Source organism: Hevea brasiliensis, chromosome 8, assembly GCF_030052815.1.
Source record: "Hevea brasiliensis isolate MT/VB/25A 57/8 chromosome 8, ASM3005281v1, whole genome shotgun sequence".
NCBI lineage: Eukaryota > Viridiplantae > Streptophyta > Magnoliopsida > Malpighiales > Euphorbiaceae > Hevea > Hevea brasiliensis.
This window is the reverse complement of record NC_079500.1, coordinates 607,307-631,725: the sequence shown is the minus strand read 5'-3', so window position 1 is coordinate 631,725 and position 24,419 is coordinate 607,307. Positions and strand designations below refer to the sequence as shown.

Genomic DNA, 24,419 nt, shown 5'->3' with positions numbered 1-24,419 from the left:
TTTTTTTGAAACTTTTGGGTCTCTTTTTTTGTCCCAAAACAAAGTAAAAATTCAATTTTGGATATATTGAATCGAACCGGCCAAATCGAATTGGACAGGATCGAACCGATCGAATCAGACCGGCCCTTTTTCCTTTTCTTCTTCCTTTTCTGTGCGCCCTCAACGCTCTCCCTCTCTCTCTTATTTTCTTTCTCTTCTCTCCTCCTCTCGCCCCCCACCACAGCCCCAGCCTCCCTAGCTCGCCAGCGCACCTCCACCACCCCTCCCCTCCTCCAGTCTACACTCCAAGCTGTCGGAAAATGGCCCAAAAGCTCCCCCTACGCATCGCGTGATGTTTCACCTTTTGGCAAAAATCCAGTCGATCCTGCCACCAATCAAACTGGGTCTTGTCCTAAACACATCTACACCTCGAGAATTTTCCATAGACACCAAGAACACAAAAATCTATCTAGCGATTTGTTCAATTTTTATCCTGAAATTTTTAGCCCTTTTTAACTTTCGGGCTAGATTTCTCGAAAACCGTAAACCCCACCAAAAATCCCAAAGTACTGGAGTGCTCTACTCGTCGAGAGCTTCGCGGCAATACCATTTCAAAATTTTTCAACATCGTTTTTCTGTGAGTCCCGTGAGACTTCGCAGTATTTTTTCGAGCATTAAATAAGTTTAGAAAATTTCGTAAAAATTATATATTAATCCCCGTATTATGGGTTTCGCATAGGTACATTCAATTCATGAAAATTCGACAGTTGCTTGGGTCTGCAATTTCGGGCCGGGCAGACAGACTACCGGTAAAGCTTCATAACCGGACTGAGAGTATGTTAGTAGTATGCTCTAAAGCATATAATTTAGTATGTATCTTGTACATATTTTATTAATAAAAAGCAATTTCACTTTTTCATTTACATAATGTATTTATGTGTAATAGAAAAGGTTCACTGATATTTTGTTAGAAATTATATTCTTAAGTTGTTAAGAATATGAGTGACAGTATTTCTAGTACAAAGTATCATAAATTTGTTCACAATCGAGGACACTTCACAATAAGGACATGACTTATCCAGAAAGATTGTAATCATGTTTGTTCCCAAGGTATTTATATGAGATATAAATAAGATGGAATGGTGAGTTTCATGCCATATAACAAACATGATAGGCACTTATACATGATAAGTAGGCCGAACCAGTGACGCATATGACAAGCACGTGGATTTTACTCTTGTCAATGCATTGTCATAAATCATATCAGCATATATAATCTTTAGACCTAAGATAACACAGTTATGTTGTATATATGTGGTTTGAGTTTGATACTGCTTTCATACTTGTATTGTGTATGGGTATATGGGCATGTGTTGGCTCCTACCAGTTATATATAGAGATAGGTGTTAATCAATATGGAATCTGTTATCCTAAGTAAATAGGGATAAAATTCTATGTTCATTTAATTGTTCTTGACGTTTCAAGTTTCTGGCCAGGACAAACAGATTTAATCAAAAAAGAGTTTCTGATGAGAAAATATTTTTAATCAATAATTAGAATTAAAAAAGAACATAATATTCATAGCAAATGGAGTTTGACATAAACAATGACTCCAGCTCGAATTGAGATTTTGTAACAGAGAGATTCTAGTGCATGGTAACATATGATTATAGGTTCATTTAAGATATTCCTTATTACTAATTGGGTGGCCATGGCATGCTATACTAGGTGTTAACCATGGTCTATGAGGTGCCTAAAATAATTTAGAGAAATTATTTATGGTAAGAAAGAGTTCTGATGATATTAAGAGTTAATATCATATCTCATTGCCTATTAGTGATGAGCCTAGTGAGTCACACACATACACAAGTAATCACAAAGTTAAATGTGATTTAATTAATTAATTAAAGAGTTTAATTGATTAATTAATAGGTTTGGTTTGCAATAACATTGCAAAGTCCCTAGCATGGCTTGAATCCAAATATAAGTTATTGGATGTAAAGTATAAGTTAAATTTATATTTAAAGTGTTTAAATATGAATTTAATTATGAGAAATTAATTAATAGAGATTAATTAATTAATTTATATTTGATATAAATTGATTATAAGAGAATAAATAATTATTTTGGGTTGAGAACTCAAAATTACAATACAAGGATAATTTGGTTATTTCACTGGGTGACATGTAGCACCATGAGATGGTGACACGTGGCATCATGGTTTGTCATTTGTCTTTCTCTCATGCAAGATGATCAAAGTCAATATTAAGTCGAGCTTTGACACTTGACTTAATGTGATTATGTCAATTAAAATTAATATGCAATCAGGTGATGAAATGTGGCAAGAGTTTTAAGTGATGACCTAATTATATAATGTGATATTATGAGAAAATAAAAATTAGCTACTCTTCTTATTTTCTCTGAAGTGTGCCGCCACCCATAGCTCTCTCTCCTCTCTTCATCTTCTCTCATCAATTCAAAGAGAATGATCCAAGTTTATTTGAATTAAAATTGCTAGAAATTTTTATAGTGTCCTATATACATCTACAACCTCTCTAAAGGCAAAAACATAAATTACAATTGGTTGGCAAGGCTTGAGAAGCTAGTTTAGGGGCTGCCCATTGGTGATCTTGGTGTGGACAAGCTAGAGGGACAACAATTGGGGTCCTAGGTACTTCTCAAAAAAACCAATTACATCTACACTGCATCAAAAGGTTAGTGCACATGTTATTCTTTTAATCTAGGGTTCTAATGAATTAATTTGTTAATTCAAAAATCTTAAATGATAAATGTAGATCCTAAAACATATTAAAAGTGTTTTAATATGCAATTAAATATTAAAATCAATTATGTACATAATGAATGTTGCATGATGAATGAGACCCTATAAGAAAATTTTTGAATTCAATGTTCTAATCTAATAATTTTTATGCTTTCGCTCCTTTAGAGTATAGGCTATGCCACCATTTTCAGAGGTTCCGGACCCGTCTCCAGGGTCGGAATTGGCATAGGTAAACTCGAACTCTCATTTTTATTAATTATCTAGTGCCTGATTTTGATTAAAAATTTATAAAATATTCGTGGTAGGTTAGAAAAATATAATTTCTTTTGCGTTAGCTCTATAATATTGCTAAGGACTGCGGGGCAAAGATTTGGAATTTTTGGAGCTCAAATGGGTAGTTTTTGTAAAAGGGGTAATTGTATGGACTAAATTATAATTTTTCAAATTGTGATTGTTGACTATCTGGGTGGACACGGGAGGGGCCATGTGATGTGATTAAGTTGTAGATGTATGACTTTATAGATATAGAAGTGCGTTTTGAATCCTTTTACAGGTTGGATAGGTCCTAGGTATAAGGGAGACTCTGTCGAATTTTCGGCACAACTTAAGGTGTCTTTGGTCTTTTCTAAGCTTGTATTGAGTCAAATATATTAAATAATTGCAATGAAATTTGTCAGGTGAGCCGGGACAGCCTTTCTCCTTCGCCCAGCCGCCGCAGTGACCTTGGTTTAAGTCTATGAGTAAAATATTAATTTTAATTATAATTTCAATATTATTATATGTTCAAGCATGCCATACATCACTTATAAATATGTATCTATGTAGTTAAACAATAGGTACATCTTATATTGCATTCTTATTTGATAAAGTACCATGGATGTTGTTTGTGATAATTTGGAGCCGTGTGCATTCGTTGGTGTGCGTGTAGTGTGTGGTATTGGATGCCCTCACATTTGGTTTATTAAGCGAAAGTCTGGCTTGAGAGACACTCACTGGCAGGGGTTGGATTAAGAGAGCTGTATAGAGGATCAGCTCCCATATATGTACTGTTTGAACAAGTTTGGTGTGTGAGTGCTCTAAATTGCCTTTTTACTATTATGATGTGATTTGTATAAAATTTATGATAATGTTGCATTCCATTCCTTATGATGTAGTAGCTTTAGATAGCTATAGAAATTGTGATTAAAATTAGCATTTTACTATCTGAGTCGAACGCTCACTCCTATTCATCTATTTTTCCAGGCTACAGGAGGATTACTTGTTGTGACTAACCTACTCTTCTTCTTCGCAGATCAATTAGTAGTATCTAATGTATTTTGTACAATTGAGTTAAATTTTAGACTCCACATTTATTTGGAGTATTTTAATTAATTTGGATCTGTAATATTGTGTTGAATTTATAAGAATATTAATTGCATGTATGACTGGATTGGATGAGGGAGCTGAGCTCCCACTGAATTTTATGATATTATGAGTATGTGAAGGATGAGCTGAGCTCCCCAATTTATTATATATTGTGTTTACAGGTCGGGCGAGTCAAAAACTCCCCGTTGAATGATCCATTTTATGGCCAGACTCTGTCTGGTTGAATTCTTGAAATTGGGCCCAAATGGGCCTTAGGGTTGGATTGATGAATAATTAGGCTTACTACGGGTCTCGGGGGCTTTAGACTGGCCCAGGTCTTAGTGTCGATCCAGGCCATAGGTTGGGTCGTGACATGTTTCCCATTGATTAGAGATTGCAAGTCCACATTCAGGTCTTCTATCGCAAGGTAATCGGATGCCTATGTAAATCGGCTCTCATGCCAATCGATGCTCAATCTTACTAAGCATAAATTTGATTAGTATGTAATATTGGATTTGTAGGAATTTATAAAATAATAAAATTGAAGATTAAATTTTATATATTTAATATTTATTATTTTAATGTAAATAATTAATATTTGTAAATTTTTATATATAATATTTTAAATAAATAGTATTTAAATATTTTATAAAATTATTAAATTTTTAGAATATAAATTATTAATAAAAAATTTATATAAATTATTAATAAAAATATATAAAATTAAATGGATTCAATTATGTTTTAAACATTAATAATTAAATTTAAAATAAATTTAAATAATTAATAATAAATTTTAAAATAATTTTCACGAGTATCTTACTCTTACTCCTATATTTGGCTCATCGATTTCATTTAAATTTGTTCAGCCTTCACAGCTGAAGATAGCACTAGACCCGTTATTATTTAGTATCTAACCAAATCTAATTAGAATAAATTTAAATAATATATAATCAGATTTGATATGAATTTATGTTTAAAAAAATAATACTCATGTTAGGTTTTAATTTCATATTTTGACTATCCATTATCGCAATTTATTCATATAAATAATTTATTATGTATTTATAATAATATTTATAAAATTTGTATATATTATATGTTAAATAAATAAATTTTATATATTTTATAAAAATTATTAAATTGTATGGCATAAATTATTAATAAAAATATGTTTTAAAAATAGTATTAAGTAAATTGTATAAATTTAAATGAATTGAGATATTATTTCATTAATAATAATTAGGGTGAATTTAGATAATTATTGTTCAATTTAATCAAATTTAAAATGAATTTAAATATTAATTAAATTTGAATTTAAATATAATGATTTTTCAAATACTTTTTTTTGAAAAAAGTTATTGCTTAATTTATTTTTTTCTTTCAAAAAATTCCAACCAAATCATACGGATTCTTCCATTTAGTTTTTTTTTAAGACAATAAATAAAATTAATCGATCAACCAAATCTGACACATAAAACTTTTAATTTATCCTTTCCAAATTCTCTCGTTCAAAATGCTACACTCAACATATTTACTTTTTACATATAAAATATAATTAATCTAATCTAATTATATATATTCTCAAATAAAAAGAGAATTTTAACAAGAATTTGACATGTGGGTTCATAATATTTTCCCATTTAAATTTAAAGAGATAATTGAAAATTTAAATGATAATTATATGGTGTAAAACATATTTTATATAAAATTATGGGTCAATTATTACTTTTAATTGTTGATCAATTGAGAAGCTAAAAAGAGTATGTAGTAGGGGCAACAATATGATATGGGCATGTCCATAAAAAAAAAAAAAAGAATTCAATATCATTATTAATAATATATTTTTTAATTAAAAAAATAAAAAAAAATAATTTTATTAAAATTATTATAATTTTAATGATAATTTATTTTTATTATTAATCCGTTTATAAATGGGTTTTATCTCAGAACAAAAAAAAAAAGAAAGGTTAACGAAAAATAGAATTGCCTGTTTGTTCCTTTCCTGCCCTTACATTTGAGGCAAAAACCAATGATAACACAAGAATTCAATAGTTTGACCAGATTACCTCATCACTAACAATCCCTAATGGTGTATTGGTGCTTGCATTACAATAATTACCAAACAAATGTAATCTCCAAGCCAAGAATAATAAGACACGCGTCCTCCAGATCCAGGCGAGTCTGTAGCGGGCAAGTCACGTTCCCGTATTCTCTAATTCCCACCGAAAGCGTCAATTCCCTTACCTCGCAGAAATTCACCTCTTACCTCACATCTCTCTCTCTCCTACGTATACATTGCGTTACCAATTCCATTTCCCTGTCTCTCTCTATATTTACACACACTCTTCTCTAGCCTTTTCATTTGCCGCCCCTCTATCTCTCTGTATATGATTTTTGAGATCTAACGAGGAGAGGACTTAATTCTGTGTTCTAAACCAGAAAGCTTCAGGTTCTATGGCGTTTTTTTCTTCATTCTAATTAGCTTATACTGTGAGTGTATCTCTCTTTTTCCGCTCCCCAATCAATCAGATTCTACAAGGTACTTTTTTTTTTGTGGATTTTGAATTTTATTTGTTTTTATCTTCTTTGGGAGTATAGAAAGAGCTTACGATGTTTGGTTTGTAATGGGATTATGAGTTAGATCTTGTTGGAGTCATGGGTGGTTATGCGATTTTTGAGAATTGAATGATGGATCTTGAATTAGGAAACTAGATCTAAATTTCACGTTAGCTTTTTGAAATGTGATTGAAGACTTTAGCTTCTTGTTTTGTTCATTTGTTGATCTATTGAAATGAATAGTTAAAGGTAACCTTATAGTTGTTTGGAGCTTATGGAGGACTTAAGGACGAAAAAGATTGGATCTTGTTTGACGGTTTAGGAATTGTTTATATGAACGGCGTGTCTGCTTGCGTGTGTTTTTCTTTTCAATGGCTAAATGCCTTGAATTCCTTTAAGCAGGGTGTTATTGAAATTAATGGGATGGTGATGACTTTGAGTACAACTGAAATATATCGCCCAATGTGCTTATTTTGTTTACTCCACTAAAAATCCTGTACTAAACTAGCTCAATGGAATTGCCCTTATAGAATTCTCGTATCATTTTGTGTGTGTGTGTGTGTGTGTGTGTGTGTGTGTGTGATTAAGCTGTACAGAGCAGTTGACTTCAAGTATCTATGGATCATGTGCATAAGATCCTACAAAAATTTGGGTGGCTTCTTATCTACGTATTGCATCTCTCTTGTTTTATTTGACCCTGGATTGTCTGTATTAACAAGAATGAGATGTGGTTCATAAGACAACTGAAATTGATTTCAGCTGAGCTTAAATATGGAGTTAGATTTTCTCATACTAAATTTATCATTTTGCCTGTTCTTCCTTCAATGTTGTGAATATCAATTTTATTTCCTTCCAATGTATATATGCAGTGCTTTTCTTGTCTTCTTTATACAAACTATGTGGAGGTTCAAATCCTTTACTCAAAAAGAGCCAGCAGGGCTTGAAGGTCGTTATATCGATGTTGGCAATCTTAAGATTCATGTCAGGAATGCCATTGCTGAGGGAGGTTTTTCCTGTGTTTATTTAGCTCGGGATGCTGTGCATGCATCAAAGCAATATGCTTTAAAGCACATGATATGCAATGATGAGGAATCACTGGAACTGGCATTGAAGGAGATAAATGTGATGAAATCACTTAAAGGGCATCCCAATATTGTAACACTATATTCACATGCCATCTTGGATATCGGAAGGACCAAGGAAGCACTCCTTGTGATGGAATTTTGTGAGAAGTCTCTGGTTAGTGTGCTGGAGAGCAGAGGAGCAGGATATTTTGAGGAAAAACAGGCCCTTTCCTTATTCAGAGATGCATGCAATGCAGTTTTTGCAATGCATTCTCAGTCTCCACCTATTGCTCACAGGTAAGAGATGCTGCATGTTCTCAACTTCAATGTTTGTTAGCATGAATTCATTATTTCCTTCAAATATTTTCCCCCTCTTATTAATGCACTCTCAAGGAAACTCCAGGTTTTTTTGTAGAACTTCTTGCATCTTATTGTTGTTTTCTGTCTCTTAGTGGATTGATTTATAGGTATTGTTGGTAGTTTCTACATAATTATGTTCTATGGTTTTATCATACCTTGTTACTCATCTTATGTGCATAATTTCCTAATATCTTCCTTTGATACTAGTAAATGGATAGGATAGATCAGGGGCAGAGGGAAGGGGGAGACGAAGGCGAGAGTTGCCCCTCTCCCCTCTTTCCCTCCACAACCCCCAAACCCCCTCCCCAACAAATCCTCTCCCCCCCCCCCGGCGGAAACAACCCAAACCCCCAAAATATAATTTACATTGTTTTATCATGATATAGGTAATGTGAAATATTAGAACCATTTATTTCTCATCATATATTCAATAAATTTTTATAGCATTACCTACACTCCATTATGACTTTTTTTTAATATACAACATTGGCCCCCTCAAAATATATAGACAATGAGTATAGTTAGCCATTTTTTGAATCAATTTTATAGATAACATTGGCTCCCTCAAAAAAAAAAAAAGGCCCCGCTTTTGGATAGATATTTCAATAGTATCCCTTTGTAAATTGGCTCATTCTGAACCGTGAGATTGGTGTTATGATCAACTCACAAACAATTTCATAGAATTCTACTTAAATCAACAAGTGTTGTTCCAAATTAGTTGGATGAATCTCTTTTCTTTTTCATACCAGCTTATTTGATAAAAGAGAATTAAGTTTCTTCGTACGTTAGAATATCTTTCTGTGACCTGTTTCATTCTTCTTCTTCGTAATCTTTAGGGACTTGAAAGCAGAGAATCTTCTACTGGGGCCTGATGGACTGTGGAAGTTGTGTGATTTTGGGAGTACCTCTACCAATCATAAGCGTTTTGAGAAGCCTGAAGAAATGGGAATTGAAGAAGATAACATCCGGAAGTACACAACACCTGCCTATAGAGCCCCTGAGGTTGAATGAAGAACCATGCTTTTGAAAATAATATTTCTAATTCATTGTGGTATAAATGTATTGATTGCAGCCTTTCATCTTTTTCTTGATTTAGATGTGGGATCTGTTGCGAAGAGATCTTATAAGTGAGAAGGCAGACATATGGGTAAGTCAATTGATGTATGTCTCCATTGCAATTTAGGAACATTTAAATATTTTTTCCTTATTGAGAACTGAAGTTGATCTATTACTTTTCAGGCCCTTGGCTGTTTACTCTTTCGCATATGCTACTTCAAAAATGCATTTGATGGAGAGTCAAAGCTACAAATATTAAATGGAAACTATCGCATTCCAGACTTACCCAAGTACAGCACTTCAGTAACAGACTTAATCAGGGACATGCTTCAAGCTTCACCAGATGACAGACCAGACATCACGCAGGCAAGCGCTTTGCTTGATTGGCAATTCATCTCCATGAACTTAGGTTAGTTTTAGTTTTAGATCATCCATATCCATGTGAAAATCAGGTGCAGAAATTCTAACGTGCTGTTTACCAATGCTGGGAATTTTTCCCATGGTGACAGGTATGGTTTCGTGTTAATGATCAGTTACCAGTTAATCTGCAGAAGTCATTGCCTGATGGACCACCTGAAATGCAGCCTGCTGGTGCACATGAAGGTGAAGGCATTTCCTTGAATAAAACGTGTAGTTTGTCTGGAGAAATATTTCTTTTTTTCGGAATAATTTATTTGAAGTAATTTTGGGGGCCATTGTCTGGTTCTATGGTAAAATTATTAGGTGGCTTTGTTTTTTCTTTATTTTTTCCGCTCCTTTGTGAGATAGACAGAAGATCACATGTTACAATTAAAATGAAATTCTCTGCAATTTGGACCTTGTTTATTATAGGGCTTACTTTTTTTTTTCATTATTTTTGAACATTAACAGGTGCATCAAAACATGCAAATTGGTCACATCCAATGCCTCATAGAAGTCCCCCACCACCTTCATCTGGGGGAGGGGGAGGTGGGGGACAACTTGGTGCTTTCTGGTCCTCTCAACATGCAAAGGACTCATTCTCTGTTGAAGACGAGAGCAAACCTAAATTCGATGAAGAACCTAGCTATAACGCATCAAGACATGATAGGAGCCGAATGGAGAATCATACTTTATCCAAAAGTTCCATCCCTGCAAAAGATGAAAATGCACAAACTCATTCTACTAGGAGAAATGTGCATGGCAAGTCACAAATTTCTGAGGATGGCAATTCCAAGGACTTTGAAATAAATTTCTTCCAGAAAGACTTAGACCGTGGCACGGAGAGGCCGAAAACATCAAAAAATGAGAGCACATCTTTATTTCAAGATGAGGCTTTTAATACTTTTGTTACTGAATTTGATAGCAATAAGCTGAACTCCAGAGTTGCTAATAACAAATCAGTGAAAGAAGAAGAATTAGAGGCTGAAATAGTGAGGCTTAGAGAGCAACTGAAGCAATCAAACTTGGAGAAGGTGGAAATGACTTCAAAATATGAAAAGCTATCTGCCATTTGCCGATCTCAGAGGCAAGAGATACAAGAGCTCAAGCAAGCAATGGCTGCTAGAACCCCATCACCAAATAAGTATCATGCTTCCCCCAAAGTTCAATCATCAACAACTCCTAAGGTGCAACAAGGAGAATCTGATTGTTTTACCATCTGTTTTTTTTTTCATACGTCCAATTATGCATGTTGGTGATATTATTTATTCTTGTTGTAGCAAGGGGAATCTGACTGGAGAACCATATGTCCAGAGACCAAGCCATGGCAATCTTTTGCGGAGGATCCCAAGTCACATCAGCAGCCTCCTTCAAAGGGCAACAGTCCTCAATCTGTTAGGACACGAAATGCAAACCAGAAAATGCAGGCTGCTCAGGCATCTTCTGAATTTGAGTCGTGGGGTTTTGGAGCTGATAGTTTTACAGCTGTTCCTGCTGCCAGCACTCAGATTTCAAGACGCACTAAAGAAGGAAATAGTTCTCTGAACTATGGTGGGAAAAAGATCTTGGAGAGTCAGCCAGCTACTCAACCTGCTGGATGGGCTGGTTTCTAGTTTATGCTACATCTAGGAGGCTACAAGGGAACACTTTGTCAGAACCATGGTATCTGTGCAGTTCTGCTGCAAAGGGATAAGGTACACAGAGAAGTTAAAATAAATATATATATAGCTTCAGGGCTTGGCTTGTTGGATGCTTTTGATTTATAGATTTACTTTTGCCATAGAACATTTATTCATTATTCTCTGGACTAAGCAACAAACTACATGTGTATACTTTCCTGCATATCTCAATTATTGGGTATGCAATTTGGCTTTTTATATCGTCATTTTCTGGATCACAAATGTTGGCTGTAGAGACAAGCAGGGTTGTATCCTTTTTCCAGTGCCCAAAGTGTAATTACAACTTTGGGGAGACTGAAACATGCATTTTTATGGAAATAATCTCTTGGAAAGGCCACGTGGTAGCATGATATGAGCTTATTTTGGAGCTCTACCTTATGAATATGTTAGTTTTAAAAATTTTTAATATTATTATTATTCAATTTCAATATGTATATAACTTAAAAGTTTAATAAAAATATTAAAATGGGAAGTACAGTACTTGTGAATACTGAATAGGAAGCTAGTCATGACTAGAAAGGAAGAATTTTCATCTTGAATTGGTGGCTCCTGATATTTTTAAGAAGTTGCTTACCGTCATCATCACATTAGGTAGTTGGATTCTTATTTTCTCCCCTGTTTATTTTGTTCGAAGAAATTGAATATTTTCTCCCCTGTATCTCCTACGCGTTTCATCGAGACTTCAGCCAATTAAAATTCATGATTTCTTGCTAATTTCAAAGGCTTATTGATTTATTCAATAATTTGGAAGGTTTCAAAGGACAGGTTTTTGCAATTTCCACACGCCATTTCAAAAGTAGAAAATTCATCGCTATGGACATCTGAAATGTTTCGGATATAAATAGGAATATATTATGTTTATTACTCAATCAAGCAATGGCTTCTTTATGTTCCCATCTTCTTTCTTTCTTGCTTCTCCAACTTTTTCTTCCTTTCCTTTCTGCCTCAGTTTTCGCCAACAACTGTACAATATATCGGTTGTCTTTATCTCTTGATCAACAGAACTCTTCATGGGTTTCACCATCTGGTGAATTTACCTTTGGATTCTTTAAACCTCACAATAAAAATCAGTTCCTGCTTGCCATCTGGTTTACCAAAATACCTGATACTGTAGTCTGGTCTGCAAATGATAACAATACGGCACCAACAGGCTCTACTGTTAAACTTACCGATGATGGGAGGCTTGCACTCTATGATCCAAATGGTGAATCATTATGGGAGCGTCCTGCAAAGGGTGCTAAACCTGCAATATGTGCTGCTATGAACGATAATGGGAATTTCATGCTCCTAGATGAAAATCATGAGCCCATATGGCAGACATTCCAAGAACCTACAGATACAATCTTGCCTGGCCAGATGCTTGAAATTCCAAGCACCCTCACGACTCGCCGTTCAGAAGAAGATTACAATGACGGGCGCTTCCAGCTCAGATTGCAATTGGATGGCAATCTCGTGCTTTACTATGTAGCCTACCCAACCGAAGTACACAGTATGGCTTATTGGGCTACCATGTCGATTAAAGACAATGCCTCATCCAAGTTGGTCTTTGATGAGAAGGGATATATGTACGTTCAAGAAGGGACGAAACGGATCTATAACCTGACAAAAACTGACGCTGGCTCTCCCCAAGATTTCTATCACATGGCAAGGATCGACTCCTATGGTGTCTTTGCACAATATCATTATCCGAAGAGCAACCGCTGTGACAAGAGGTGGAGTGTAGTTCAAAGAATTCCTGAAAATATTTGCAACAGATTCGATACATTGCTTGGTAGTGGGATTTGTGGATACAACAGCTACTGTATGGAAATAAATGAGGAGCCAAAATGCCTATGCCCTGACGATTATACTTACGTGAAACAATATGCTCCAAACGAAGGTTGCAGACCAAATTTTGAACTACCCAGTTGCCAGCCTGATGGATGGGATACAAATCGTGAGCTAGTAGATTTCCATGAATATAAAAACCTGGACTGGCCACTAACTGATTATGAACTTCAGACAGGAAGTTTTGTCGACCTGGATACATGTAAACAGTTATGTCTCGATGACTGTTTCTGTGTAGTGGCCATTCATAATGGCAATAGTTGTTGGAAAAAGAGGTATCCCTTGTCCAATGGAAGAAGGAGCGAAAGTGTGAATAGAACGGCTCTCGTGAAGGTACCCAAAAAAAACTCAGAGCTCTATCCCAAAAAATCTTGCGACGCTAATAACAAGTCAACTTTGATCCTTGTCATATCAATACTCCTTGGAAGTTCTGTGTTTGTTAACATACTTCTCATATTAGTTATATCTCTTGCTATCTTCCTGTATAAGAAGAAGTTACTCAACTTTTCATCAGTTTCAAGTGCTTCTGCAGCAAATGTTAGAAGCTATACATACAAAGAACTCGAAGAAGCTACTGGTGGCTTCAAGCAGTCGCAGATATTGGGTAGAGGTGCTTTTGGAACAGTTTACAAAGGAGTCTTACCATCAGATCCCAGGAGGTTTATAGCAGTCAAGAGGCTGGATAAGGTAGAACAAGAAGGTGAGAAAGAATTCAAAACAGAGGTTAATGTGATTGGTCAGACACACCACAAGAACCTGGTCCGTCTCCTTGGATTTTGTGAAGAGGGGGAGCACCGGCTTCTTGTCTACGAGTACGTGAGTAATGGATCTTTAGCAAGTTCCTTGTTCGGCATAACCAGGCCTGACTGGAATCGAAGAGTACAGATTGCCCTCGGCATTGCAAGAGGCCTGATGTACTTACATGAAGAGTGCAGTACCCAAATAATCCACTGTGACATAAAGCCTCAAAATATACTATTAGATGAGTTCTCTACGCCCAGGATTTCTGACTTTGGATTGGCGAAGCTTTTGTTGGCTGAACAGTCTCGAGTAGCTCGCACAAATATAAGAGGCACGATTGGATACTTTGCACCTGAATGGTTCAGGAAAGCTTCAATCACAGTTAAAGTTGATGTATACAGTTTTGGCGTTGTATTGCTAGAGATCATTTGCTGCAAGTCAAGTGTTGTATTTGGAATGGGAGATCAAGAGGAGGCACTTGTGGACTGGATTTATGATTGCTACTGCAAGAAGAAGTTGAGTGAGCTGGTTGAAAATGATGAAGAGGCAAGAAATGACATGAAGAGGCTAGAGAGGCTAGTGATGGTAGCAATTTGGTGCATTCAAGAGGATCCTTCATTTAGACCCTCAATGAAGAAGGTGACACAAATGCTCGAGGGAGTTACCCCTGTTTCTGTGCCCCCACGCCCTTCAAGCTATAGTTCAACCTGAATTCAAGACTGTTTATCGAAATTTTAACTTATAACTTCATTTTCTTTTTGTATCAGTTAATGCAACAGTGTTCTGCAAGTCTTGTTTTTATTTTTTATTTTTTTCTGGTCTATATGTAAATTTAGGTAATGTTTAGGTAAGTATATACGAGGCTTATTCCCTTCTAAATTGGACTGCGTAATTTATAAGGACAGGTATCTTCACTTTCATTTCAATTTGAAGTTTTTCTTCTCCATATGCTACAAAGGGGGTTGAGCAAAATAATAAAGGATAAATTAAAGTTTAGAGTAGTTACATATCTTTGCTTGTCCGCTCTATCAGTTATTGTATTCAAGGAAAGAGAAATTACATTATGGGATTAAATAGTTTAAAAATTAAAAAATAAAAGATTATATAGTCTATTTTTTAAATTACAAGAATCAAATGAAATTCTAACTAATGCTTAAAATTAACTAAGAGACTAAAAAATATATGAAATAAAAATATATGGGCTAATAATGTATTTTTCAAGATAGGTTGACGTAAAATTTTTTGACCCAAAGAGCAAGTCCTGGAACCAGGAGTAATCAATTGGCTGAACCTAATCGAAACTGAAAATATTTGGTTGATTATAATAAAATTAACCGAAAAAAATATAATATATATTTTAAAATTTTAACTAACAAATAAAATTTTAAAAAAAATTTATTTATACAATTTTTATTTATAAAAATAATAAATATGATCTATTATGAATAAAAATTACAAATTCAATATTATTAATAAAATTATAAAACTAATAATTATAAATAATATATTATTAATAAAATTATAATTAATATACTATTTATATAAATTGGGTTATTTTGATTACTTCAATTACCAAATCAAATGTAACCGAACTAAAAATTGAAACCCAAATATTTTTAAAATTATTAATTAAGAACCGAGTAGAACTCACTCTCTGAATCAAACTCACTCTTATCAAAATAACTGAATTTTATCAATTTGGTTTAATTATTTGAATATAATCGAATAAGACACATCCCTAGGTTTTTATTTAAGCCAATTTGGCTAAGCTCCTCCTTGCTATATATTTTCTTTTAATTTTTTTTTTCTTTTTCATTGATATCGGACTCCAACACTTTCCTTTCTCGTACAATTGGATCAAGTTCAAGTTTACAAGTTTAGTTGTCACTTGTATTACATGTGATGGTTTGCCTGCCTATCTAGATTTTAGCCTCTTCTTTTTGACTTGTCCCTATGAGTTTAGTTATTTTTATTAGCTTATGGATCCATCTGCGTATGGCTCATTTATAGTATTGCCCTGTCTATTATGCTTTTTTGTATCTCCAAATATGACCTACTCTTATACTATGTGAATTGTGTGAAATTTTTTGACTCAAAGGTACTAATGACTTTTGGCAGAAGTTCATGTGTTAAATTTAGAATTACCTCCGCCAAAATAGTTTTAGCTAATTTGACTTAACTTTCCCTAATTTTTTATTTTTTTTTCTTTTATTTATTTATTTATTCTATTGATTGAAACTCTAACAGAGAAATAAATAATCAATTTCATTAAAATAAAGAAATTAAATATTAATTTTCCTTAACATCATCAACATTCACTATTACCAAGTGAATTACAGAGTCTTGCAAGTAGACATAGATCATGAAAGTCCGTAATGAGAGTATTAGAGAAAAGGTAGGAGTGGTGCCAATTAAAGATAAGTTGAGAGAAGGGAGATTGAAGTGGTTTGGTCATGTGAAGCGTAGACATACGGAGGCTCCAGTTAGACAAGTAGAGCACATTAGGTTAGAGGATATAAAGAAAAAAAGGGGTAGACCTAAATTGACTTGGAGGAGAGTAGTACAACATGACCTAAAAGCATTACACATTTCTGAGGATTTAACCCAAAATCGTTCAGAGTGGAAAAAGCGATTCCATATAGCCGACCCCAAATTTTTGGGATAAAAGCTTAGTTGAGTTGAGTTGAGTAAGAAAAAAAAATATATAAAACATTTCTTATTTGCAATGCATGGCACTCATACTGCTTTGTAGTATGGATTTGTCTGTGCTTTGACTTTGCTCGCTACCCTGAAAGCCACAGCTTCCAAATCTTATGGGCATACAAAAGAATATGCACAAACCACAATCAAGAATCAAGCCAATCCAAAACTTTCCATTCCTTATCCTACATATTGCTTCAAGTTTGCAGCTTGATGTTGAAAAATATATCAGATTCAATTCAATTATTGATTATCTCCTTTTTTTAATTCATGCTCCAAATAAATTATACACATACCACCTTCCATTGACAATCAAAATTTACACTTCCAAATTCTATGATCCCATCCTTAGAAAGCATATAAATTAATATGTTTATGGGTGCACATACAAACGATCTTTTAAAATAGTAATTATAAGCAGCCAATTACAATGAGCACAGGCCAGGCCAATATATATGAAGCATTTTGGTGGGTTCAAGGTTGGCTCTTCAAAGCTCCCAAAGGTCATTTATTTTGAAAAGAATGCAATTAAAAAGTTAAAAAAAAAAATCTTTAATGGATAACAACATATATATATATATATATATATATATATATATATATATATATATATATATATATATATATATATATATATATATATATATATATATATATATATTCTCATAGTCTACCTCAACAAGAATTTGTCTTTTTTTTTATTTATTTAACTTTAATTATTATTCAAAAAAGACTTTAATATTACAGCAAAATTATTCTATATGCAATTTTGAGGTTTAAATTATGAAAATAATAAGGATAAAATTATGCATATGAATCAAACTTTTTGCATTAATATTCGAATTAATCCAAAAATTTTTAGCTTTAAAAGCAATACAAAAAGCTGAATAATAGGAAATTAAGACAACTTAATTGTGAATAATAATGTTTAAAAAGTGTGATGCATTTTTCCTAAATGACAGAAATGGAGAAGTTCTCTATTCGAAACTTTCCAATCATTCCAGAGACGTCCATCTGTCCTGCACTGTCTAATTCGTTCAGTCGCGTATACTTTTTTTATTTAATTAATTTTTCAAATATTATCTCTTTTTAGTTTAATGATATTATTATCATCTCTAAAATTATGAAAATTTTGGATTAATAAATAGTTTCTGATTACAATGAGCAATTATAGAATTTATTTTTATTATAAAAATATTAAAAAAAAAAAAGAAGAAAGCCAAGGAAGAATCTAATGAACAATTTCTTTTTTCAACTGAATCTTTTTGAAATTATAGACTAAATACAATGAGTGAAAGAATGTAGCCTGCAATTAGTATAGATACATTTCCTTCTAAATAAACAAATAATGTTTAGCATTGGCATGGAATCAATGCCAATCAGGGGGTAGCCTGCAATAGAAAATAGAATGCCTTCCAATTTTATCATCTGAGATTCTAATGGACATCTTCCACTTTAATCTTGGAAAATCAAGTTGCAAGTTTACATTTGGAAATTATTTAAATAAGCTTTGGATGTATCAAGAGATCATTGTTCGTCCCTATCCAAGTTGGAACCTTTTTTTTTTTTTGGAGAAACAAGTTGGAACTATTTCAAAGGGTGAATTGGCGTGAAGACCATATTCTATATGGAGCTTTGCACGTTAGTTAAAGAGCAATAAAAGAATTTCCTGCACATAAATTATTATCAATTTCATACTGTATTTTCTCGCTCTTTCTGATCTATCCTATTAGCATTTTATGCCTCTTAAATGTTCCCCTTATCTTCTACATCTTCTAGGCAAAGCAACACTATATATATTTCAAGACTAACCCTTTGGTGTCCATCAACAAATATAAGAATATCCAAAAGTTGCAGAAAGTATTTTAATGCTGTTGCCTGTGATTTTTATATATATATTTTTTAATTAGAGATCTGTGCGGTGCTTCTTGACTATATATACAGATATCAATGAACACTCGAAAGAGGAAAGTCCTACAACGCAGGAATGGATCATTAAAATATCATTCTTGTAAATTGCCAGACTCTTCTTTGGAAAAATTTCCTCCTCCTTCTCGGCATCGGCCTTGCAACATGAGAGTGTTCTTCCGGTCTGATCATTTACCGATCCCTCAGGGCAGCTCCACCAATGGCAATCCAGGGGCTTCTGATACACCAACTTCTGCTTTCTGTACAATGAAGGGTTGCATGAGCTTTGCACAAGGTGATGACTATGATGTTGATAGCTTATCCGGATGTCCTCAGGTGACTGAAACTCGCATGCAGTGTCAGGAAATTCCTGGTGATCTTCAATCAGCTGTCAAGTTTAGATTAGAGAGCAATCAGAATCCTATTATTAAAGAAAAGATGTGTCAAATTTTGTATCGTCATTCATCAGGGGGTGATCTCTTTCCTCCAATCCTGCAGAAGTCTGCAAAAGAATTGGCCAAACTGAATCAAGTAAGCCAAAGCCATATTAGTTTCAAGAATCATCAGAAGTGTGAGGTGAGTTTACATAACATTCTTATCCTTCTTTTTTATAATCTATATGTCATTTACAGGAATAGTCGTGATTGAAGTATATATATGATATCTACTATTATTATTTCAGGTTGGTTATGATTTATTCAGCTCTGAATTTACCAAACCGATCAACTCCTACTTTCAGCCAGCAACAAAGCAGCCTACTTACCATTGTTGTGGTATAATCTCAGCCAATCGCAATTCTGTTCCATCAGGACCAGCAGCTTCATGTAAAAGGCGTATTAGATGGACTAAAGATCTTCATAAGCGATTCGTTGAATGTGTAAATCATCTTGGAGGACCTGAAAGTAAGTGATAATTCAATGACTAATCATGATTAATAATGATCTCAATGTGAAAGGATGAATAGTGATTAAAGATACTGATAACTCTTATAATGTGTAGAGGCTACTCCAAAGTTGATCCTTAAGCTAATGGGGGTTGAAGGATTAACAATCTTCCATGTTAAAAGTCACTTGCAGGTTTTGATCTCCATTACTTTATCATGGATTTGGTTGTTTGAATCTTGATCATGACAATCTAATTGTAATTTTCTGCAATTATATTTACAGAAATATCGCATTTCCAGATATATTCCCGAATCAACAGAAGGTATATTCCTTTGTTACCTGTCCTATTGTTCTTAAATTAATCTCATTCGTATCCTTATGTTTCTTGCTATGTTAGATGAAAGCATCAAACCACTGCCTTATAATGGTTGCTTCTTGTTGTTGATCATAGTTTTAGGCATTTAACAACCATTGCAAGAATTTGAGTGAACCAAGTTTAATTCTTGGAAACAAAAACAAACTTTTAGATTTCATTTTGATGATTAATTAATTAAGTGATGTATTTTAATTTTATTTTCTGATGTGACTTTTAATTGGTCTTAGAGATCATGTCTACTTTTGTTGTTTTTTTAGATTTTTTTTATTCATTTGAGTCCGACCGGAACTATAACTTGAGACCTTATAATCCTGGAAATATTCCTAATACTATTGAGCTAAAGCTCATTGATCTGTATTTTTGGAAATTTTAAGTAGGAAAGGATGCCCTTGTGAGGTATTTATTCTCTATCTCTCTCTTGTATTTCTATGTATAATTGGATTAAAGTGACAGCAATATCAAGATATATGCTCTTCTTGTTGACTGAATATCTTATCTATATCTCTACTTTAATTTTTACAATGGAAGTCAAGCAATAGGCTGGCTTGTTCGTTTTCTCATTACATTTCACCTTGAAAATAATAATGTTCTTTCTCGCATCAAATTTGCATGCATCGCCACTTATGGACAGTATGTATTTGATTTGCAGGAAGATCTGACAGAAATCTTACAAATGCAATGGCACCACTTGACCCAAAAACGTATGCATATCTGACTAAAATTTACCTTTAAAAAAAACTGATGAGTCTCCTTGTAAAATCTTAGACCCTGAATGAGTCATCTTCTTGATCCCAGATGCAGGCAGATTGCTGAAACGCTAAGAACGCAGATAGAAGTCCAGAGACACCTACAAGAACAATTGGAGGTTTTGGTTTCTTTCCTTTTCTTGTTTCTTTCTCTATCGCTTTTTTAATGCTTTGATTTGATTTTAATATTCCAGTCTAATCTGTCTCAGATACAAAGAAATTTGCAGTCTCGGATCGAAGAACAGGGAAGGCGACTCAGAAAGATGTTAGACCAGCAACTAATAAATAACAAACAAGACTCTAACTGAAACCAGAAACTTATCAGATTTCACCTTCCAAGAAGATCCATCAAATGATCCTAAAGACGTCCATATTTCTCCTATAGAAGGACTAGATGATCTCTATTAACATTCCAATACAGGTATGCATGTTAAACATCTTCTCCATGTATATTATTCATTACGTTCGAAACTTGAAGGAGATGTGTGAAGCCTTACATTCAGAACTATCAGTTTTTTTGACACACAGATAGTAATTTCTTTCAGCACACAGTAATAAAGGAATTAAGACTCCAGCATCAGCTTCCCAGCATTCATGGATGAACGGGTGATGAATCTCCATCAATAGAAAAGATTTGCATTTGAAAAACCTTGTATACGTTTGAGAATATTTCTTATTGGAGTAGATCGATTATTATAGTATAATGGATCCATTAAGGGTTCTGTTAAACTTGCTTAGCTAATTTTTTATTATTTAGAAGTTCTATCTTGTCACAAACTTTCTCAGGAGCTAAATTATAAAATTAAACAGAACAAATTTGGTGCTCCAATAGGTACTGCAGAGAATTTAACCAGGGATATGGTTCAAGAGAACTAATTCCTCTCTTATCTGAAATTGCTTTGAAAATATGGAATCACATTGACCCAATTCTCCCATCATAAGATATAGCCGAAGCTTTTGGTCCTACTTGGATGTAAGTGATAACCATTTGATAGGAGAGATCACCACAATGGGGGCAGTTCCAGAATCCCACAATTAAGCATGCCACTTTCAAATAATGAGATACTGCCAGAGCTTGGAAATGAAAATTGATAAAATCCTGAATCCCTCTTTAAGAGGTTTTAGGTCTATTTATAAATGTAAAATTGCTTACAAGATAATTACAAAGATAAATACAAACAACTAATGGCTGAATAATACATTTATACTAAATATCTATCGTAGGAAATGCCTCCCAGTTGCATTTGTTTGATCTCTCTTCAAATCGTTTGGTTGGAGAGATTCCAAAAGGAATTAGCAAGCCTTATGAAACGTTATTGTTTGTGCTTTTACAGAATGGTAATCAATTTTCTATATTCCATTTGTTTCTCGCCATCATTCCCCGGCTCCTCTCACTTAATTGATCATATAATTAAGGTTTAAATTAATTGTTTACGAGAAAGTAAAGGGAATGGCTGGTCAGTCATAACCTATGAATAATTCTTTAGAAAGGAAAAACCTTTTGTTTTCATGGATTGGAAACAACAGAAACGTCAGGGAATCCTCTGCAATTCCAGGGCTCCTTGAGATCTCTTGATCAGAGCTCTACATCTTCAAGGCTTCACCAACTCGGGGTGCCCGTGCGTCCCATACCTTCACCAGACATCATTTATTGCCACATTTTAATTCACCATAACTCCTATTATCCTAAAATTTTTGCAAGCACTCTTCTATTAGGCTTCAGATTTTCAGGCAATCAATGAATGAAACTTCAAGCTTCCGATTGTAAAAGCTCTGAAAATACTCTGCCAGTGTAACAGTCTTGTAAAGAGGTGGACTTCCCGACTGGGTAAGTTCACTAGCAGGACCAATTTTGACAGACGGGTTGGGATAACAAAACGTAACTACAGAAAACCTCTCCTTCAATTTGTTCACCACAGCTCTGTGATCTGGTGCTTTGTATATTCTATTGCTCATTATCTGCAAAATTTAAAAAAGTTGTTTCCTCCATAAGCACTTGTGTCTTATAATTAGTACAAGGCCATTTGTAATTGTGGCATTACCTCTATAATCTGGCCAATGTTTACAACAATAGCACCATCAATTGGTTCAACAAAGATCCATTGACCATCTTTTAGAACCTGTAATCCTGGCACGTCGGTGGCATCAAGCAAGAGAGTGATCCCGGACATGTCAGCATGTGGGATCATTCCTATAACTCGATCAGGTTGAGGACAAGGTGGATAGCAATTAAACCTCACATCATATGTTCCTTCTTGAAAACCCTGAGAGAATTCCTGAGCCTGATCATTAAGCCCAAGCCCCATGGCCATGAATTTTGTTATAGAAACTGCAAGCTGCCTGATATCTTCTGAATAGTTCTGTACGGTTTCCCTAGTGCACAAATATGTACATTTTATAAGCTATGATATAAGAAAAATACGACTCGCTATAGGCAAATAAAAGAAAATAAAGGTGAAGGGTGTCAATTTTGAGTCTTGAAAATAAGAAAGCCTGCAATGTGGGAGATCTCATAACCTGAGGCATACTATCTTACACAAACGATCATCAACCAGATATGATTAAAATAAATAGTATGAACTGATTAATTGAAGTAATACCTGAATTTTTGAGGTTTTTCTGGCCAGAATTCCAATTTTCTGTTTTGAATGGGAAGAGCTTTGAGGAAGATCATGTCATTCCAATCAAGCTTTTGTTCTTCTGAGGTTACAAATGCTTGGCCATAGCCTTCAAGAGTTCCTGGTTTCTGTGCCCAGAGTTTCTTCTCTTCTAAGGGAAGTTCGAAGAATTCTTGAGTTTGCTTCTTAATGTTTCCCAGTGTTGCATCTGAAACTCCATGGTTTATTAACTGCAAATTAAATTTTATCCTTTTAGAAGCTCATCATAATTAGGAATCCCGCTTAATGTCACATTGTCAAACAAATTAAGGTATTAAACAAGAAAAAGAAGAAGTAGAAAAAAAAAAAAAAAAAGATAATTATTCTAAAATCTATGGAAATTAAAGACTTCTTTAATCTTTTTAATATAAAGGAAAGCAATAGTTCCTTTTTTGTTTCTTCCTTACCAGAAACAAACCCCAGTCTTTGCAAGCAGAGTGAAGCTTCTGAAGCTCTGAAGCTTGGGAATCATGGTGGAATAGCTTGGCCATATCAATCAACGGCACAGAAGGAGAGTGATCATCATGAGAGGAAGAGGAGATGATTTCATCTCTTATGTACCTAAGTGGCACAGTGTGAAGTTGCTGGGATACAAGTTCTTGAACACTTGGAACTGGGAGAGACGATTCAAGGTTCTCTGCTATTGCAGCCATTCTCCAGAACGCCTTAGATTTCAACCAGATTTGTCAGGGCGAGATGAGCAAGACGATCTATCCATCTTCCGTGTATATTACATTTGTCAATTCTTTCTGGCCATAGTTCATTTATATATATTTAATTTTGTTGGTTTACTAGTTTATTAATTTTTATATTGATTTAATTATTATTTTTTAGTTTATCTTTATATTAGCCCACGTTTAATTGAACTTTAGGCCATGATTTTGTCTTCAAATCCAGCCCATGAATCGGTAATTAGGAAAAGCGATCCAATTAGGGTTTAATCAATATAATATTAAATAAATATTAAATATATTATAAAATTAATTCTTTTAAAATAATAAAATAATAAATTATTATAATAATTAGTAGTTTTGATCTATTTTATAAATAATAATTAAAATAAATTTATATAAATTTTAATATGTAGTTTTTTAAAAAAAAAAATATTTTACAATAAAATTATTTGAAATTAAAATTTCATAATAATAAATTTATTTATAATCAATAAAAATAAATTTTAATATATTAAATTATCTAAAACAATATATAGAAAATTTTAGAATTATTTAATATTAATATGCTAACAATATAAAATATTAGTATTATTAATTATTCAAATAGAATAATTAGTGAATTTTTTTTTTCTTTGCAATTGTTTATATATATATATAAAAGAGAAATACTTAGTTTGTCAAAAG

At 33.6% G+C, this 24,419-nt stretch overlaps 4 protein-coding genes across 5 annotated transcripts; 3 read left to right on the top strand and 1 right to left on the bottom strand.

Moving 5' to 3' along the window:
- The first annotated feature begins 6,355 nt into the window (after window positions 1–6,355).
- Window positions 6,356–11,554, top strand: LOC110644260 (uncharacterized). 2 transcript variants are annotated; one of them, XM_021796951.2, is made up of 8 exons: window positions 6,356–6,647; window positions 7,534–8,025; window positions 8,925–9,090; window positions 9,185–9,235; window positions 9,328–9,510; window positions 9,654–9,747; window positions 10,015–10,730; window positions 10,824–11,554. In XM_021796951.2, the coding sequence occupies exons 2-8, from the start codon at window positions 7,562–7,564 to the stop codon at window positions 11,154–11,156; spliced, it is 2,007 nt and encodes a 668-aa protein (XP_021652643.2). In that variant the 5' UTR covers window positions 6,356–6,647; window positions 7,534–7,561; the 3' UTR covers window positions 11,157–11,554. The 2 variants fall into 2 exon arrangements, with proteins under 2 accessions (XP_021652643.2, XP_058006854.1); XM_058150871.1 differs by having other exon boundaries at window positions 6,365–6,598.
- On the top strand, window positions 11,160–14,501 carry LOC110644256 (G-type lectin S-receptor-like serine/threonine-protein kinase LECRK3). The gene is made up of 3 exons (XM_021796950.2): window positions 11,160–11,237; window positions 11,327–11,495; window positions 12,172–14,501. The coding sequence occupies exons 1-3, from the start codon at window positions 11,160–11,162 to the stop codon at window positions 14,499–14,501; spliced, it is 2,577 nt and encodes an 858-aa protein (XP_021652642.2).
- Window positions 14,502–18,053: 3,552 nt separating this feature from the next.
- On the top strand, window positions 18,054–21,164 carry LOC110644248 (myb family transcription factor PHL5-like). Its single transcript, XM_021796941.2, has 8 exons — window positions 18,054–18,131; window positions 18,435–18,974; window positions 19,081–19,300; window positions 19,398–19,474; window positions 19,565–19,604; window positions 20,308–20,359; window positions 20,454–20,523; window positions 20,614–21,164. Exons 2-8 carry the CDS (start codon window positions 18,441–18,443, stop codon window positions 20,710–20,712), a joined length of 1,092 nt encoding a protein of 363 aa, XP_021652633.2. The 5' UTR covers window positions 18,054–18,131; window positions 18,435–18,440; the 3' UTR covers window positions 20,713–21,164.
- Window positions 21,165–21,862: 698 nt separating this feature from the next.
- Window positions 21,863–23,787, bottom strand: LOC110644250 (oxoglutarate-dependent flavonoid 7-O-demethylase 1). Its single transcript, XM_021796945.2, has 4 exons — window positions 23,469–23,787; window positions 23,005–23,252; window positions 22,447–22,777; window positions 21,863–22,363 (listed from the first exon to the last, which is right to left on the bottom strand). Exons 1-4 carry the CDS (start codon window positions 23,712–23,714, stop codon window positions 22,124–22,126), a joined length of 1,065 nt encoding a protein of 354 aa, XP_021652637.2. The 5' UTR covers window positions 23,715–23,787; the 3' UTR covers window positions 21,863–22,123.
- Window positions 23,788–24,419: the final 632 nt, after the last annotated feature.

Excerpts from the sequence above, each read along its gene's own strand:
- LOC110644260 (XM_021796951.2), top strand. The coding sequence starts at position 7,562 with ATGTGGAGGTTCAAATCCTTTACTCAAAAAGAGCCAGCAGGGCTTGAA. Across the intron at positions 8,026-8,924 it reads TCTCCACCTATTGCTCACAG|GGACTTGAAAGCAGAGAATC; the intron begins GTAAGAGATGCT and ends CGTAATCTTTAG. Across the intron at positions 10,731-10,823 it reads AATCATCAACAACTCCTAAG|CAAGGGGAATCTGACTGGAG; the intron begins GTGCAACAAGGA and ends TTCTTGTTGTAG.
- LOC110644256 (XM_021796950.2), top strand. The coding sequence starts at position 11,160 with ATGCTACATCTAGGAGGCTACAAGGGAACACTTTGTCAGAACCATGGT. Across the intron at positions 11,238-11,326 it reads TTCTGCTGCAAAGGGATAAG|AACATTTATTCATTATTCTC; the intron begins GTACACAGAGAA and ends CTTTTGCCATAG. Across the intron at positions 11,496-12,171 it reads CTTTTTCCAGTGCCCAAAGT|TTTTCGCCAACAACTGTACA; the intron begins GTAATTACAACT and ends TTTCTGCCTCAG.
- LOC110644248 (XM_021796941.2), top strand. The coding sequence starts at position 18,441 with ATGAACACTCGAAAGAGGAAAGTCCTACAACGCAGGAATGGATCATTA. Across the intron at positions 18,975-19,080 it reads AGAATCATCAGAAGTGTGAG|GTTGGTTATGATTTATTCAG; the intron begins GTGAGTTTACAT and ends TTATTATTTCAG. Across the intron at positions 19,605-20,307 it reads TATTCCCGAATCAACAGAAG|GAAGATCTGACAGAAATCTT; the intron begins GTATATTCCTTT and ends TTTGATTTGCAG.
- LOC110644250 (XM_021796945.2), bottom strand. The coding sequence starts at position 23,714 with ATGGCTGCAATAGCAGAGAACCTTGAATCGTCTCTCCCAGTTCCAAGT. Across the intron at positions 23,253-23,468 it reads AAGACTGGGGTTTGTTTCTG|TTAATAAACCATGGAGTTTC; the intron begins GTAAGGAAGAAA and ends TTTAATTTGCAG. Across the intron at positions 22,778-23,004 it reads GAAAAACCTCAAAAATTCAG|GGAAACCGTACAGAACTATT; the intron begins GTATTACTTCAA and ends TTTGTGCACTAG.